General features: G+C 36.5%; 1 protein-coding gene across 19 annotated transcripts in view; it reads right to left on the bottom strand.

The window, feature by feature from the left end:
* Positions 1-17,232, bottom strand: part of LOC127427958 (calcium-dependent secretion activator 1) — a 167,003-nt gene that overhangs the window by 74,603 nt on the left and 75,168 nt on the right. For all 19 annotated transcript variants that reach the window (XM_051675951.1, XM_051675941.1, XM_051675938.1 and 16 more), the window contains exons 8-12: positions 13,145-13,256; positions 12,526-12,662; positions 9,168-9,234; positions 4,650-4,758; positions 3,480-3,692 (exon numbers count right to left, since the gene is read on the bottom strand). In XM_051675951.1, coding sequence (XP_051531911.1) covers positions 3,480-3,692; positions 4,650-4,758; positions 9,168-9,234; positions 12,526-12,662; positions 13,145-13,256 — 638 coding nt within the window. The remainder of the gene's footprint in view (positions 1-3,479; positions 3,693-4,649; positions 4,759-9,167; positions 9,235-12,525; positions 12,663-13,144; positions 13,257-17,232) is intronic.

Raw genomic sequence — 17,232 nt, forward strand, 5'->3', positions numbered from 1 at the left:
CCAGATTACGTGTTTCGTCGTCTGTCTCCTCTGGGGAAGACAAAAACTGCTCATGTGAGGTTTTTTTTTTTTTCGACTAATTAAATGTATAAGTTAAGGCTTAAACATTATGAAAGCTGTGAAATAATGAAGTTATGTGTGATCAGTCTCACGCCTTTCCAGGAGACCTGTTCATATAAAAGTCAATCACATGCGTTTACATTTTACATTTAAACAAGATATGATATGTATGAATAATGACCAGCACTCATGAAAATGTCCAACAATATTTCTTTTTATATTTTATGAAGATGTGAATGGTCTTTGCTGAAGCAAAACTAGTTTTTTGGTGGTTGCTAAAGTGTTATATTTGCTTTGTAGCACATTTATGCTACAGTATGTGGTAACTAGGGTTTTCTGGATGGTTGCTAGGGCATGCTATGCAGTTATCAAGGTGATTTCTGCTGTGTATTTTGGCGCATTGCTACAGTATGTGGTTGCCAGGTTGTTACTATGCTGTTGCTAAGTTGTTTTCTGTGTTTTTTGCACATTGCTTTGCAGTTGACAGGGTGTTCTAGGTGGCTGTCAGGTTGTTGCTATGCTGTTAAGTTGTTTTAACTGTGTTTCAGCACATTGCCATGCAGTTGCCAGGGTGTTCTGGGTGGTTGCTTATTGGCCCCATAATCCCATAAATATGATCATTCTGATGTGACTTGAATGCACCATTAAAGGGATAGTTCATTTAAAAATGAAAATTCTCTCATAATTTTCTCACCCTCATTTGATCCAAGATGTGTACGACTTAAAAATAATTTCTGCAGAAGACAAACAAAGAAATTTACTAAACTATGTTTTTTTGAAAATTTAAAAATGCAGGAAGTTTTCTGTGAGGTTTAGGTTTAGGGATAGGGGATAGACTATATAGTTTGTACAGTATAAAATACATTATGGCGATGGAGAGTCCTGTCAACCACAAATACCAACATTAGGTTACAAACTGGTATTTACAAGGGTATTATACTATAAATGTGGTTTATGAGGACATTTCTAATGTCCCCATAATCAATCGCTTCAAAAACATACTAAACTATGTTTTTTTGAAAATGTAAAAATGCAGAAAATTTTTTGTGAGGGTTAGGTTTAGGGGTTGGGGTAGGGTTTGAGGATAGAATCTATAGTTTTTACAGTATAAAAATCATTATGTCTATGGAGAGTCCTCATTAGGATAGCCGCACCATCGTGTGTGTGTGCGTGCGTGCGTGCGTGTGTATGTGATTAACTGTGTCTGTCTGTTGACACTCCCAAGCAGAGATGCTGTAGTGTGTTAGTTATCTTTCTGAAGATAATGTAATTTTTGTCAAATGCATCCTATTTTCTCTGTGGAAATATAGCTGTCCAAGCAGGGGTATTCCTCACTATTTCGCAGTAGCTGGTGCGCAAGAGTCATTCACTATATAAACCACAATCTCCTCTGCCATTTTGAACAGTATTTTCTCACCAATGTGGAAACTCCGGTAAAAGGTAAACACCTTGAGTTTGTGTGTATCAGCCTGTTTTGTCTCTCAGCTGTGATGAGCCTTAATGCTGAAGTTGTTAATTTAAAGCTGTTTAAAACCATTTCCCAGCTTTAATAGCAATCTGAGAAATCATGGAGTGCCGATGAATGAAAATACTGACTGACTGACAGTGCTAGGCACTGACTTAATGCACGTTACCTCAGCTGGCTCATTTACACACAAAAATGGTCTTTTGTCGCCACCTGCTGGCTAAATCACAAAAAGATATGTAAAGAGACACATCTAGCTTTTTACACATCTGCACTGCTCTTAATTTTTAGTTCAGAATGGCAGGAACACAAGCAGAGTAATACAAACAGTGAAGCATCCAAGTGCTGATGTTCTGAGACATCAGTACTCATGGAACGTCTCTCGTCCAATCAGATTCAAGGACCGGAACTACCTGTTGTATATATATATATATATATATATATATATATATATATATATATATATATACAATTACATTATACATCGATTAGCCACAACATTAAAACCACCTGCCTAATAGCATGTAGGTCCCCCTCGTGCTGCCAAAACAGCACCAACCTGCATCTCAGAATAGCATTCTGAGATGATATTCTTCTCACCACAATTGTACAGAGTGGTTATCTGAGTTACCGTAAACCTTGTCAGTTCGAACCAGTCTGGCCATTCTCTGTTGACCTCTCTCATCAACGAGACATTTCCATCCACAGAACTGCCGCTCACTGGATGTTTTTTTGGCACCATTCTGAGTAAATTTCTAGAGACTGTTATGCGTGAATATCCCAGGAGTTCAGAAGTTAGAGAAATACTCAAACTAGCCTGTCTGGCACCAACAATCATCCATACGATTCTCTAATCAGCCAATCATGTGGCAGCAGTGCAGTGCATACAATCATGCAGATACAGGTCAGGAGCTTCAGTTAATATTCACATCAACCATCAAAATGGGGGAAAAATGTGATCTCAGTGATTTCGACTGTGGCATGATTGTTGGTGCCAGATGGGCTGGTTTGAGTATTTCTGTAACTGCTGATCTCCTGGGATTTTCACGCACAACAGTCTCTAGAATTTACTCTGAATGGTGCCAAAAACATCTAGTGAGTGACAGTTCTGTGGACGGAAATGCCTTGTTGATGAGAGAGGTCAACAGAGAATGGTCAGACTGATTTGAACTGACAAAGTCTACGGTAACTCAGATAACCGCTCTGTACATTTGTGGTGAGAAGAATATCATCTCAGAATGCTATTCTGAGATGCGGGTCGGCGCTGTTTTGGTGACACAAGGGGGACCTTCACAATAATAGGCAGGTGGTTTTAATGTTGTGGCTGATCGGTGTATGTTATATGTATATTATATTTATTCTTACATTTATCCTAATATTCAATATTCTTAGCTTGTTCAGAGTTTGCATTTTGGTTTAACAAGAATTATTAAATGTGTGCTGACAACAACACATTTAGACTTGCTTAGGTCTATTTTTTAAATATCAATGTGAAAAATGTAACTAAAAATATATTTTAGATCCTTGGGATGGATATATTAATACATTATTGTAAAATATTGCAACACTTTGAAATAATATTATTTTCCCCCACCTCTTGAAGGAAAGTAGATGCTGGCAGGGAAGGGATGGGTGCAAGAAATAAAGAAAGAAAGAAAGAAAGAGACAAAAAAGTACAGAATGGAGACAGACTAGAGAACATAGAGAAAAACATTCTGACAGAATCAAGCAGTAAAAATGAAAACAGAGTCAGATGTTTCTCCCTTTTCATTTAATTATTATGTAGTTATTGTGCCCACTGACTGCCATTTTGAATGGGAATTCATTTAACCAATGAAATATAGAAAGCCGTCCCATGATATTGAGAATGTGACATTTTAAATGTAGCTCTAGCCTTGTGTAATATGTGTCACTGCAGTCAGCATGAGTTGATCTGTGATTGAGCCATACTTACAGAACTGAGTGATGGGGGCGTCCAGCTGTGGCGCTGTCCCACCTTTTGCATTGAGTTTCTGCACCTGGGTCGGGGGGATGGGTTTGTGGGACTGGCCCGTGGCACGGTACATCGCCTGAACCCAAAGGATTCGATCTTGTTCATCATCACTGGCAAAGATCACAGTGTCTCCCTCCTTCACAGCATTAAAGAATGTCCGACCACCATCCAGACCTGTATTTAATTTATTATTCAGAATATTTACTTTAAATGGAACTAAATAAAATCCTATGTAATTAAAAGTACACTGTAAAAAGTGAAAATGTGCTTTAGATAAGGAGCTATTTCTACCTGACCTGACCCTTAAAAAACTTTTGTTGGTGTTACTGAATATAGTCAGGTTGATTTGACTTGATTAATAAAAAAGAACATTAATAAAGAAAATTTTCTTGTAACCTCACAAAATATATATATTTTTTTAAGTGCAGTGGAATGATATCAACAGACCGTGAAAATTGTTATGATTAATTATCTGGTTTTTGTGTGACTACATTTATGACCTCTGTGTTTGATCAACTATCCCTGATTCATCATTTAAAGATGACCAGTACAAACATGCATCCTTAAAATGATCAACAACATAAAAATGACTGAACACTGCCTTCTTGACACTTTTTAATTGCTGATTTGACTGATCAGTATTAAAGATTCAGCTTTTCATAACCAAGGTACACTGTGCATAATGTTTTATGCAAGGATTCAGAAGGTTTCATTTAAAAATAATTTATCTTAACTTGTTAATTACCAGAGTTTATTGAACACTAATGAAATGAGCCACTTATCTCTAGGGCCTTAATGAGTATAGACCACAGAAACACATGCCACCTGCTGGTTCCTCTGTGCAAGTCAGTAGAACAGGTGTGCTGTTACAAGAGCTATGTACTGTATATAGCTTTTATGATAATTTGGGGTCTTTTTTAAGCTTTGAAAGTGAGGCAATACCTACTGACATTGCATTGAAAAGATGGCAAAAAAAAATATTCATTAAAACATCTTTTGTGTTTTGTGTAAGAAATAAAGTTTTTGTGTTTTGTATAAGAAATAAAGTCATAGGGGTTTGAACCATTCCTTTGAATGTAAACACTATAAAAAAAGCATTGTGGTTGTGGTATTCTGATTGGCTGCAGTGACCTGGCTGAGGGTCGGTATAGTCCACAGTGTATCCGTCCAATTGGAGAAGTTCAACAGGTTCTGCTTTCTTCTCTCTGTAGCTACACATGGCAAAGGTGTACTGGCTCACCTAGGGAGAATATTGAGACGTGAGCAAACACACACTCCACGTATAATGAGGACAGCTGCATAAAGTGTTGATATTTTCCATTAAATCACCTACTACTGTATGTGCAAAATCAAAACAGAAATGTCCATTTTGTCCACTGTAGTTTAGTGATAGGGTTCAAATGGAGGGTGCTTATAGCATCTTAGAGGGGGGCTGTCTTCGTCACTGGTGGGGCGGGATTGGGCTTGGGTTTTTTCCTGTCAATCAAACGGGACTGACACATGAGTGTGGGATGACACTCTATCACTTTGGATGTGAATTGTGCAGCTAGGTGCCAGTCACACACACAAACACGCATGCATCCACACTCTCACACACCATACACACATAAGCACACTGCTGTCAAACCTTTCTCTGTCATACCACAGCCCCGTCTGCAGCATTGCACCAATCCAGTGCCTCCATCACCTCTGCTGAAAGTGGCAGCCCTCTCTCACTCTACGCAGAGCTGCGTCTCCGAGTGACATGATAAATTCAATGTCATGTTTGTGACGGGCACTTGGGCTGGCTTCGGGGCCCCAATCTGGCTTGGTGACACCCAGGTGCCTTCGGGACGCCACTGGGGCACACACCCCCCACTCACACACACACATACACATAAACACACTTTTTCATCAATCCTCTTTCTAACACACTTGGGCACTAAAGTTTGGGCCTGTCAGAAGCTGGTGAGGCTGTATGATGGAGTGGTCGCTCTCCGCGGTGCTGGTGAGGCCATTGACCCGCTTTCAAACAGACAGTTAAAGGATTATGAATGACTTTGCTTTTTGATTACCCCTGCATGCTTTTGCTCTTTTAAATAACCTTGCTATTGTTGATGCTCTGCATATTGCATTGTGGACAGAGAGAGGGAGAGCAGGCGAAACACTGCAGTGCGAATCGATGGATGCAACGGTGGAAATATAGAGCAGAATGCCAGATAGCCCTGCCACGCTCTAGTCAAACACCTCCAGGTCACTCAAACACATTACCATATTCAGATACGTAAGACTGCATACCTAAGCCAGAGCATCAGAGAAACGAGACGAGGGAAGAGACGAGGAGATGAAGAAAGCAGAGCATCTGCCCGCTGTTTTGTCACATTGCCTACCAACCATAAAATAATTAGACTTCACTTTGAATCATAATGCTGGGCCTTATGCTTCCAATTTACTCCAAGAGCAGCATGGACACTCAAAGGCACAAAAAGCAAGATTTAGTGATTATAGATGTCAATGCTCAATAGCAGCAAGAGGAGAGGATAGAGTGGAGGCAGCAGTGAATGATGCAGAAATAGAAGCACTAGATATTTTACTTATTTTTGGGTCATTGACATGAAATACTTTTGGAAAGTTGACGTCCTGCGGTGTGACTTGATGTACTCTACATAAATCGATTTTAAATAGAATTTAGCTAAATCTTTTAAAATTATTTTATAATTTAATATTATTTTCATAATATGGTCATAATAATGATTTTAATGACTATATTCATTGAACAGCCTTATCTCATGAAATTTACGTGAGCACTGCCAAGTTTTTGCAAAACTGAATTAACATGCTTCATTACACTTTGGCTGCAGTTTTCAAGTGAAATGTCCAGCGGGGGGCGCCAAAACCAGGCGAAATGATGTTGTAATCTGACGAGGTTTTTAAGGTGAATTTTAGATGTAGGTTTTAATAAGTAAAATGTACCTCCCTAACCTAAAACTTTACCCTTAGCCTAACCAATAGTGTCCAAAAATGATAAATGAGAGTTCAACAAAACAGACATCCTTACCTTTAACAACACCTAACCCTAACCGATAGTGTTTTAAAATGCAAATTCGAAAAAAAAGAAAAGAAAAAGAAAACACACAACATACGTGGGTATGTAATACAAATGTTAAAATGTAAAAAAAAAATAAAAAATTATAAAATAAGCAATTATACTCATGATTTGTGTGACAATGTTTAAACCACACAGTTGCTGTAGCGCATCTAGTGTTCATTTCAGCAGGAAACTACAGCAAAACATAGAAAATGGCACATACAAGTCAGTTTGCATAAATGTAAATAGAGTAACCTTCATTCTATAAGACCAGGTCGTAATTGAAAGACAACATTGAATATATGTATTAAACACACACACACACACACACATATATATATGTGTGTGTGTGTGTGTATTTGCCTGCAACATTCATTAATTGTCACCATTATCGAGTTTTGAATGCTGCGAGTTGAAATCTGTGCATGCCTGGTTGACAAGTCCCACCAAAAGTTCACAAGAGAAAGTAATCATACTGTTGCATACATTCCTCCCTCATTATTTAAGACAATTATATCGCTTCACTTTTAATGCCACCAAATAGTGGTGATTTCACATTGTGACCAAAACTGAAGTCAATCACCAATCACATGCATCTCAATGCAATATATTGTGTTCTTAAACACAACCAGCTGGAAGAAAATTAAAGTTAAAGGAAACACTGATATTCCACAATGCGGTGTGATATTATCTTTTTTACAGTAATTTGTTGTAAGGCAGAAAATGACCAAGCCTGCATTAATTTTACAATAAAATTCTGAAAACAGTATTTCACTGTCAAATCTTGTAAAATCCTGATAATTTTTTACAGTGTATATTTGAAAGCTTAAGTGTTTTATTTCTGCACCATTAGCATCACCAAACAGAACGCAAAAATAATCACTGTTTTCAAACAGATGGAAAACCTTCCCATCTTCCATTGGTTGTCTGAAAATAGTCCCGCCCAAACTCACACTACTGGTCAAGCCAGTGTTGCTGTCTCAGGCTGGACGGGTTGCTCAAAATGAGCATACTGTAAGTATATTTCAATAGCGCCACATAGCCAAAATGTTGCACTTTTAGGTGAAATCAGCCTACTAATGGCTTAAATTTGACTCACTGACATATTAATTATGATGGCATATGAGAAAGAATTTTAACATTGGAAAAAAAAGAAAATACCCTAAAATCTAAATGTTTATTCATAAAAAGTTAATGGACTTGTTAAACATCAACTATATACATAACTTTCATATATAAAAGTTAAGCGACGCTGCAGAAATTAAATGACATGGAAGAACCACAGGGAAATGTGTCGCTACTGGAACAGGCACTTCTTCATGACACCTTGTTTCAATGCCAGCCTCCATCAAACAGGAGCCCTAAATGGTCTACATGGTGTGGTAATTATCTATGAATAATGCAACAGTGAACTCACACCCACCCTGTAACATAAACCTCACATTAAATGCAGGGCCATTTACATAGCATTAAAGAGTGTCATTCAAATTACAGTCACTCAGTATGGATAGGACTTCGAGCATGTTCACAATATTCATATTGAGAAATGGGTTAATATGATGTTAATGGCATTGTTTTTACCCTGTAAGCATTATTTAAACATGATGTGATGTCCCAGAGTAAACAAAATGTATCTTTGGTAATGCCAAATGAGGAAATAGTCTGCTTAGGCACAGTAGGTCCTACTGTATATTCTTGAACTGTATTTGTCATTTATGGCTGTTTTAATTACTATTAAGTTGTTTTGCATATGATGGAATACATTTTGATGTCATATGAAAAAATGTATACTCTACTTGTTCCGTGTATGTAGCTTGTAATAAACCTTATTTAGGGATGAAATCAAATACACTCAGGTGCCATGTATCCTGGGGTTCACGTTTGTTTTCATATACATTTACGTTTACAAGACAAGGATTGAGACAGATGGAAGTGTTGACAGGATTTGACACAAGAACAACAATAGAAAGAACACCAAAAAGCGAAAGGAAACAAACAAGAAGTGTGAAACCAACAAAATCAAATAAAAAACAAAGCATGAAACAGAAACAGAAAAAGCGCATTCTGGCATATTTTCTTACCCGCACTGACATTCCAAAACAAACAGGGCATGGCGTAATGTTTTTCGCTCGCTCGCATGCACACAACCACACAAACACACATACACACAAACACTAAGGTAAATAAATAATGCCAGTGTATTGACTGTTGTTTGTCACTTGCTGTAGCTGTAGCTGCGAGCGACTGGTGGGTGTGTGATGTGGGCTCTTTTAGCTGCAAGTGCTGGTCCTATACTCTGTCAAGCCGCCTGTCAAGTTTTAGCTCTCAGACATGTTACAACCCACCACAGAAGAGCTGACTGAAAGCGCACACAATGAGGACCGAAATAAAAAAGACTCAATCGGAGTGCCTGACACACCACTGTAGTGCTCGATTAGAAAGAGCCGGGAATCTAGTCTACTTCACTGAACCAATTTTGACACGTACAACGGAAATGGAATGCACAGCACTTGATGAAAAATCAGAATCAGTAGGGGAGGAAAAAGCCTCCATTAGAATTGACACTGGTGAAAAACACATACCTGCACCAAGACGAAGAATCTCTTCTTCCATCTTTTCCACAGGTTTTTTCCAATGGCCCAGAGGTATCTGTGAGCAGACACAGAGCAGGTGTTGCATCATAGTGTCAAGATACAGCATGCTGGATTTATTTTCCTTAATTTGAGTGATAATGGGGCAACTATTGCCTTTCTCTCAGATTTTTATTCATAGTACAATTTATATTGGATAATATTATATAATTTAACTTATATTTATGTATCATTTAACAATAAGAGCATATTATGTTTACTCAAAAAGAATGCTTGTATATTATATATATATATATATATATATATATATATATATATATATATATATATATATATATATATAAAAAGCGAGCAGAATAAAAATAATTGACTCGCTTTATCGAGAAGACATCTATATGTCATACATATACTGACAGAGCCCTCAATTCATTCTCTAAACTAAGACAAAAAAGATATTTTATTAAGGCTAACATATATATATATATAAATGATAACAATAAAAAAATTGTATTGAAAAAATGAAAAAAAAAATTGTACAAAAATATACTGACATTCATAAATCATAATAATTAAAATAATAATTTAATATAGGATATTATATATTATATTTCATATAATTATATATACACAGGGTTGGGAGGGTTACTTTTGAAATGTGTTCCACTACAGATTACAGAATACATGCTGTAAAATTTAATTTGTAATGTATTCTGTTAGATTGCTCAAGGTCAGTAATGTATTCTAAATACTTTGGATTACTTCTTCAGCACTGGTAGATTTTTTCACTTGTTTTGACTATAAAAACTCTGCCAGTACAGTAAGACAAAATACACATGTTAAAAATACATTCTCTGAAAAACCTAAATATCTTAAGCAGTGTTGTTTCTAAAACAAGATAAATCAAATTGATCTTTTTTTAAGGATTTTTTGATATTTTTACAGGAAAACAATACAAAAATTATTATCAAGAATATGATTTTTGCCCTAATATCAAAGGTCTTACTAGAAAAATATTAATCATGATCCAACGTGAATTTTCTTGATAAAAAAATATGATTGTGCCTGGTAACGTGCCTGTAAAATGGCTAGAAATAGCATTTTAGCTTAGTGTAAAGCTGACAATTTACACAAGGTTTATTTCTATTTCTTCTGCTCCAAACTTACTTCAAACGTACTTCTCTGTCTGCTCGTATGAATGTAACTGTATTTTAATTACCAATTATTTAAATTGTAACTGTAGTGGAATACAGTTACTTATATTTTGTATTTTAAATACGTAATCCCATTACATGTATTCCGTTACTCCCCAACCATGCTTATACTGACAGAGCCCTCAATTCATCCTCTAAACTAAGGCAAAAAAAAAAAAAAAAACATTTTATTAAGAGTAACATATATATATATATATATATATATATATATATATATATATATATATATATATATATATATATATATATATATATACCATTCATAAAACATAATAAATTAAAATAAATAATTTCATATAGGAAAAGGCTACAACAAGGGAATATCTTTTTCCACGCTTCATTCGCAAGAGCAAAATTAAAAACCCTGCTATATTGTGCAAATATATAGACGGGGAGATATTAGTCTTGAGTGAACTGGAAAATCATAGGAATACGAACACTATGGATTTTTCTGGTGTAGATTTAGCGCTCCCTGGTGGTTAAAAAATAAATTGCGATGCAAGTCAAGGAGGTCCTATTCTGGAATCAACATGCTGTTTTGACTTCTGTTTTCTCTAACAGTCTTTTTCTCTCTGTCTCGAACTATGATTATATCTCTCTTATTATGTCTTCCTACTTTTCTCCTCCTTATTCAGTGATGTGCAAGTTATGAATTTTTTATTTAAACTTTTTAATCAAGTTGTTATGCTAATTTGCAATGAAACAAAAAAATGTGTGAATTCAGACCCCACTGAGTGTTCTGTATTCTAGCACTTTTTTAAAAAGTCTGAATCAGGAAGTGTGGCATGGCCTTTCCTCTCTGCCCACAATAGGCCTGACAACAGTATATATTCCTTAGGGCTTTAAAAAATAAATAAATAAATAAATCACAATAAGCAGATGTTATAATGCAGGACAGCTGCTGGGCATAAGGTTGCGAAGAAACATAGTTGGAATATAGACAATAATGCCTGCAAAGTAACATGCACTTCAGACATCCTGGTAATCAGAAAGCAATATAGAACACATAGTTAGAATTGTTAGCCAATCAGAAAACAGCCAAGGAGCCCAAACCATTCCTATATCCAAAGGAAACAAGGCAGAAGGAGAGAGCAGTCTTGGTTAGAACTTCACTAAACTGCATTGTCAGGGAACAGCATACTGTAGCATTCCAATAACTTTATATAGTTTATAGGACAGCCACAATAACAGCTGTATTTGAATTAACAAATATATTTGAATTAACAGGCAGGGAATCTGTAAATCTACATAAAGAGAATTTTCCCTTTAGTCAGTATGGGTGAGTTGCATGGTATACATGGTATACAACACTGTATACAATGTTACAAATCTCCACATACTGTAACAGGAGAGACAACGAAAAACTGTAAAAAAAAAAGAAAAGAAAAAAGAAATATATATATATATATATATATATATATATATATATATGTATGTATATATTTTTTATTTTTTTTAAAATAATAACTAAGGGATATCTAAGTAAGGGATATCCTGCTTATAACACGGCTACTTAGCAAATACATAAATGGACATACATTTTTGTTATTATTTTATTAGGTGAAAAGAGACCACGGAATCATAGAAAAAAAAAAAGTAAAACTGGCGCAATGTAGGAGATTGGTTGTCATGACTGAACAATATCTAGTGTATTCTGGTTATCAAGGTTCTAATAAATTGAGTTTTAAACATGCATCAGTTTAGAATAGATGCACATGTCTGTTGCTTCTCATTTTTACAACAAGTTTGAAAAAACAAAACAAAAAATAATTAGTAACATCTTTTCCAAATGTACGTGCAAACTATAATGTGTTATATCATTTAGACATTTAGATAAGAAAGTGTTGGACAGATGATCTAATTTTCAGATTTCATAGGTTCATTGCATTGCCTGCCAAGTTGTACACTTAAAAAATGTGTTATTTTGTCCATTAGATGGAGCCAAAAGATCAGAATAGAGTTTAGGCTACATACTTGGAAAATGCAAAGAGTATGTAATAACACAAGTTAAACTGTTTGCACAATTGAGTGTCTTGAGTGATCAGTGTACAGTTCAGTGTCCATGCTAGTAGCAGATTGAGCTCTGGAAACATCAGAAAATCATGACGGCATACCAGGGAAAATAAGACTTCACTTACCCACAGTGCTTCATGTTCTGTGGTTTGTCCATACGGACAGCCAATTTAATCTTCAGGTCGTCTGGGCAACCTTTGGCAACAGTCATCTTATGGAGCTCACATTGTTTGGGACTGTTAGGTGTCGGATGTAATACAACCTGAAATTACATCACAGATAAGGACAATACTTATGATTGTCTATTAATGTAAACAGTGTACATAAAGTAAATTCTAGATACAGAACATAATGCATAAAGTGGGGTCCACAAATCTGACACCACTAGAAAATGTTTTTATTTAGCATTTTTCTAACTTTCTATTAAACTATTGAACTGTTTATGCAAAACCTGATGGTCCACGTTATACTGGCATTATTTGAGAATGTTCCAAAAAGCATCTTGTGTGTTTTCATCAAAACAAAGTTGTTAACCTAATATATATATATGGGGACCAAATATTATTGGCTCAGTAGGAAAACAACTGAAGTCAATAGGAGTCCCCACAGTCCCTATGATAGGAAATCAAAGGTGTGTGTGTGTGTGTGTGTGTGTGTGTGTGTGTGTGTGTGTGCGCGCGCATGCATGTGTGCGTGCGTGCGTGTGCATTTGTGTGTACTTGTGCACTTGTGTGGGTTTCTTACCCGTCCCAGTTCTTTGTCTTCCAAGGCCAGCACTCCTGTACTCTCCGTGAAAAGTTTCACTTTCACCGCTGGGAGAGGATGAGTTGTGGTGAAGTCTCCTTGAGTCCCCCAACTAGGAGAGAGAGAAAGAGAATTTAAATGATCTCATATCTTATCCATCAACCTGACAGTCTGCTGACCAGGGGTTAAAATGGGCCAGAGTGATCCGGAATGGCGTTCCAGCACCTTGGAATCAAAAAAAGAAAAAATATATTGGCGGTCTGTTTGCCAATCCATCCAGTATGGTTTTGGTTTAATCCAGTACACAGATTCGTCTACATTTAGCAGGTGGGTCTCGGATGGATCTCTTATGGCTCGTGCCATGCCCCAATCGTGTTCCCCCACTTTTTCCTTTTAATTTTCTATCCTCTCGCTTTTTTCACCATCATTAAAATGGCAAATAGCTAAAAATCTTAAATCTTTGAGCTAAAGTACTGTTCTACACTAAATTAAATTGATCACCCATTTTTTTTTTTTTTTTTTGTGCAGAAAGCTTTAACCATGTGGATGAATATTGTGGCTTTGTTATTTTTAGATTTGTAGCTGTGCTTGTGACAATACACTGTATGTTTGTAATTTCATTTGTACACATGAAAGCATTTGTGATACATGTGTGTGTGTGTGTGTGTGTGTGTGGGCAAGCACATGAGTTTGCTGGTATGTGTGTGATCCCTTAAGATGAGGGGGCAATCATCTGGCTACAGTGCACTGGGGGAACAGAGCACAGTAAACAGGTCTCCATGGCAACCCCCTCTGAGCCTGGCTCCCTGTAGAATGCCTGGGGTGAGGCTGTGGGTACATGGACACTGTGTCTGTGTATATGTTTGTGTGTATGTGTGTGTGTGTGTGTGTGTGTGTGTGTGTGTGTAGTGGAGTTAGTATTAGTAGCGCCCAGGGTAGATTTGTTCTTCCAAATCAATTTCATCAGTAATGATGACTGTTTTTTTTGTTGTTTTTTTTACAGTACTGATATATTTACTTTCAGAATTTATATTATACTGTATGTGGGTGAGAGTATGTGCAAGTGTTATAATTATTTTTTGTTTGGCCCCACCATCTACAGTATCAAAATATTTCTTCAGGGACACCTGTGGCAGTGTCAGAAATTAAATTTAGCTTTAGTTTTTACTTCTTACTTTAAGTATTAAACCAACATTAATTCATATTATACCACAAGTCTGTTGAATGCTTGATTCTGATTGGTATAACAGTTCCATATCACTTTGGCATATTATTCCAGTTATTTCAAAGTGCCGGCTACCACAGCAAAATAACCATATACTGTAAAACAAAGACATTGGTTAAAGTTAATCAGATAAGGATGACAAACAATGTCTAAACTATCCTAGATTTATTAACATTTCTGTTGAAAAGGCACTTGCACTCCATCTCTCTGTCTTTCGCTATCATCTCACCCATACTCTCTCTCTCTCACACACACACACACACACACACACACACACACACACATAGAGACTAGAGTTGTGGCCAACAAACAGAGGCTTAATGTAAACACACCCCCGCGACTTGATCAATGCAACAGTTTCTATATTATCTGAAATATCTCTTTATTTCAATGGAAAGCACTCTCGCACTCCCCCACCCCCTCTATTTCACTCTAACCCACACTCACACACGTGGGCGCACACACATATTCACACATACATACTCACAGATACACATACAAACAGAGCCGTCATGTCAGCGCACACCTGCATCTCAGTGGTGTTATAAACAGTTGTTAAGGTTTACAACAACAGAAAAGATAAATACTAGTATGGTGACACTATTACGCTCCTGTGAAGTGTTCACAGAAATGTGAAATGTTCCACGAGAAGTGTGATTAAACTTACATCATGGCAATTTAAAGTGATGTTACTTTTGACAAGAGCAGCAGCAAACAAAGGTAATCCCACATGCGATCTCTCTCAGTTTCTCAGTTTCTCTCTCTCGCTCACTCACACACACAAACGCACACATAAATGCACACAAGCACTACCTTGCTACTCCAGTAAGAGCAAGCCATTCCAAGTCCAGCGCAAGCCTCGCAAGTAGTTCTAAAGTGAAGTTTTGGAAGTAGCAACGTAGGCTTGGGCTGAATCAAAACGAGATGCTGAATCCATGGCGGAAGAAAGTACTGTAGTTTCACTCACAAGAACGTTTTAGGGATGAAAACCAGAAAATGTCATAAAGGAATAGTTCACCCAAAAATGAAAATTCTCTCATTGTTCACTTACCCAGATGCCATCCCAGATAAGTATGACTGTCTTTCTTCAGCAGAACACAAATTAGGAGTTTTAGAAAAATGTTGAAGCTGTAGGTTCTTATAATGTAAGCAAACGGGTGCCATCAGGCTGCTGGCTATTTGACGGTCCAAAAGGCATATTTAGGCAGCATAAAAGTAATCCACATGACTCCAGTCGAACAATTAATGTCTTCTGAAGCAAACTGATGGGTTGGTGTAAGAAACAAATCAATAATGATTTTTTTTTAACTTTAAATCGTAAAATGAACTAACTCTCGCTTGACGTTCTTTCCTCTGTTGTATACAAAGCGCATGCTTCCAACTTCTCGTGCGAACGCGCCATAGCGCTTCGTCACTGATGCGTCGACTGCAGCTAATAAGTTAATACATTTATTAATTAATTATTAATTATTTATATCTAAGACTGTAATAGAATATTAGAAACAGTAACAGATGTTACAAATGTAAAAAAAAAAAAAACCCCAGAAGGATTAAGTACAAAGGCAGTTTTTGCACCCACATTTTGAATTTTGGGTTAATTTTTGTCATTTTTGGTGGCATTTTTGACCCAAGCCCCCCTAAATTTCTGACTCTGATCTGAGGATGCCATCAAAGGTAAAACAAAATAATAATATAAATATATGTATAGAAATAAGTAAATTATATTTCTTTGTAATGCTAAAAAATACAAAAAGTTCTCTTTTGCGTGCAGGGTTAGGATTTGGGTTAGGTAGGTGTGATTGTCGTTAGAATGTCTTCATAATAATCTGACCGCAGATCTTCCGCCTGGTGTTGCACAGCTGTTTGATGATACTGATAGCATTATATGACCGCAAACCATAAGTGTGTGTGTCTGTGTGTGTGTGTGTTAGGTTACAAACTGGTAATTACAAGGGTATTATGCTATAAATGTGGTTTATGAGGACATTTCTAGTGTCCTCATAATTCAAATCGCTTAAAAAACATACTAAACGATGTTTTATTAAAAATGTAAAAATGCAGAACGTTTTTTGTGAGGGTTAGGTTTTGGGGTAGGGTAAGGGGATAGAATCTATAGTTCGTACAGTATAAAAATAATTATGTCTATGGAGAGTCCTCATAATGATAGCTGCACCAACATGTGTGTGTGTATTTGAGAAAAAATGAAACTTGTTCCGCCACACACTGAGGCGAGTCTTTCAGAATGCTTTAAGCCTGCTATTAGGGTGCATGTGTGCCTGACTCTCTTACATTCACACACACTGCACACTGGCTTTCTGCCATTTGCTCAATGAGTCATCACTATGTAACCATTTGCAAACAGTGGAAGAACATTAGTGCTCTCACACCAAAGACATTCAGAGACTGGCTCTGTGTCTGCCACAGATTTTCAGTAGGATACTGTTCTCAAGCCCAGACATGACCATTTAAAGACAGCACAATATCACTGTAATTAGGTCATTTTTTCAATTCTAACCATTCACTGAGTAAATCCTGACCTCAGGTAATGGGTATTACCTTATTACAGTAATAACTTACAAAGAGAGTTTTTATACTCCTAAACTCTCTTATCAAATAACACAGCAAATGTTATTGCATGATTTTTATTTTCACAGCTTATCTCAAATGTTCAAACTAAAGTGTCTTCTTACTTTCTCTATTCTGAATTATCATAGACCTTTCAGAATGACTATTTGTTAGATAAAACTCAAATCATACATCATATTCTGTTGTAATGTTCAGAAACTGGCTGCATTTTCAGTTCACCTATTATTTTTTGCATTTTTAGTAGAATGACCGTCCATCAATTTGTGGCACCCAGAAT

The sequence above is a fragment of the Myxocyprinus asiaticus genome, chromosome 37 (genome assembly GCF_019703515.2).
Source record: "Myxocyprinus asiaticus isolate MX2 ecotype Aquarium Trade chromosome 37, UBuf_Myxa_2, whole genome shotgun sequence".
NCBI lineage: Eukaryota > Metazoa > Chordata > Actinopteri > Cypriniformes > Catostomidae > Myxocyprinus > Myxocyprinus asiaticus.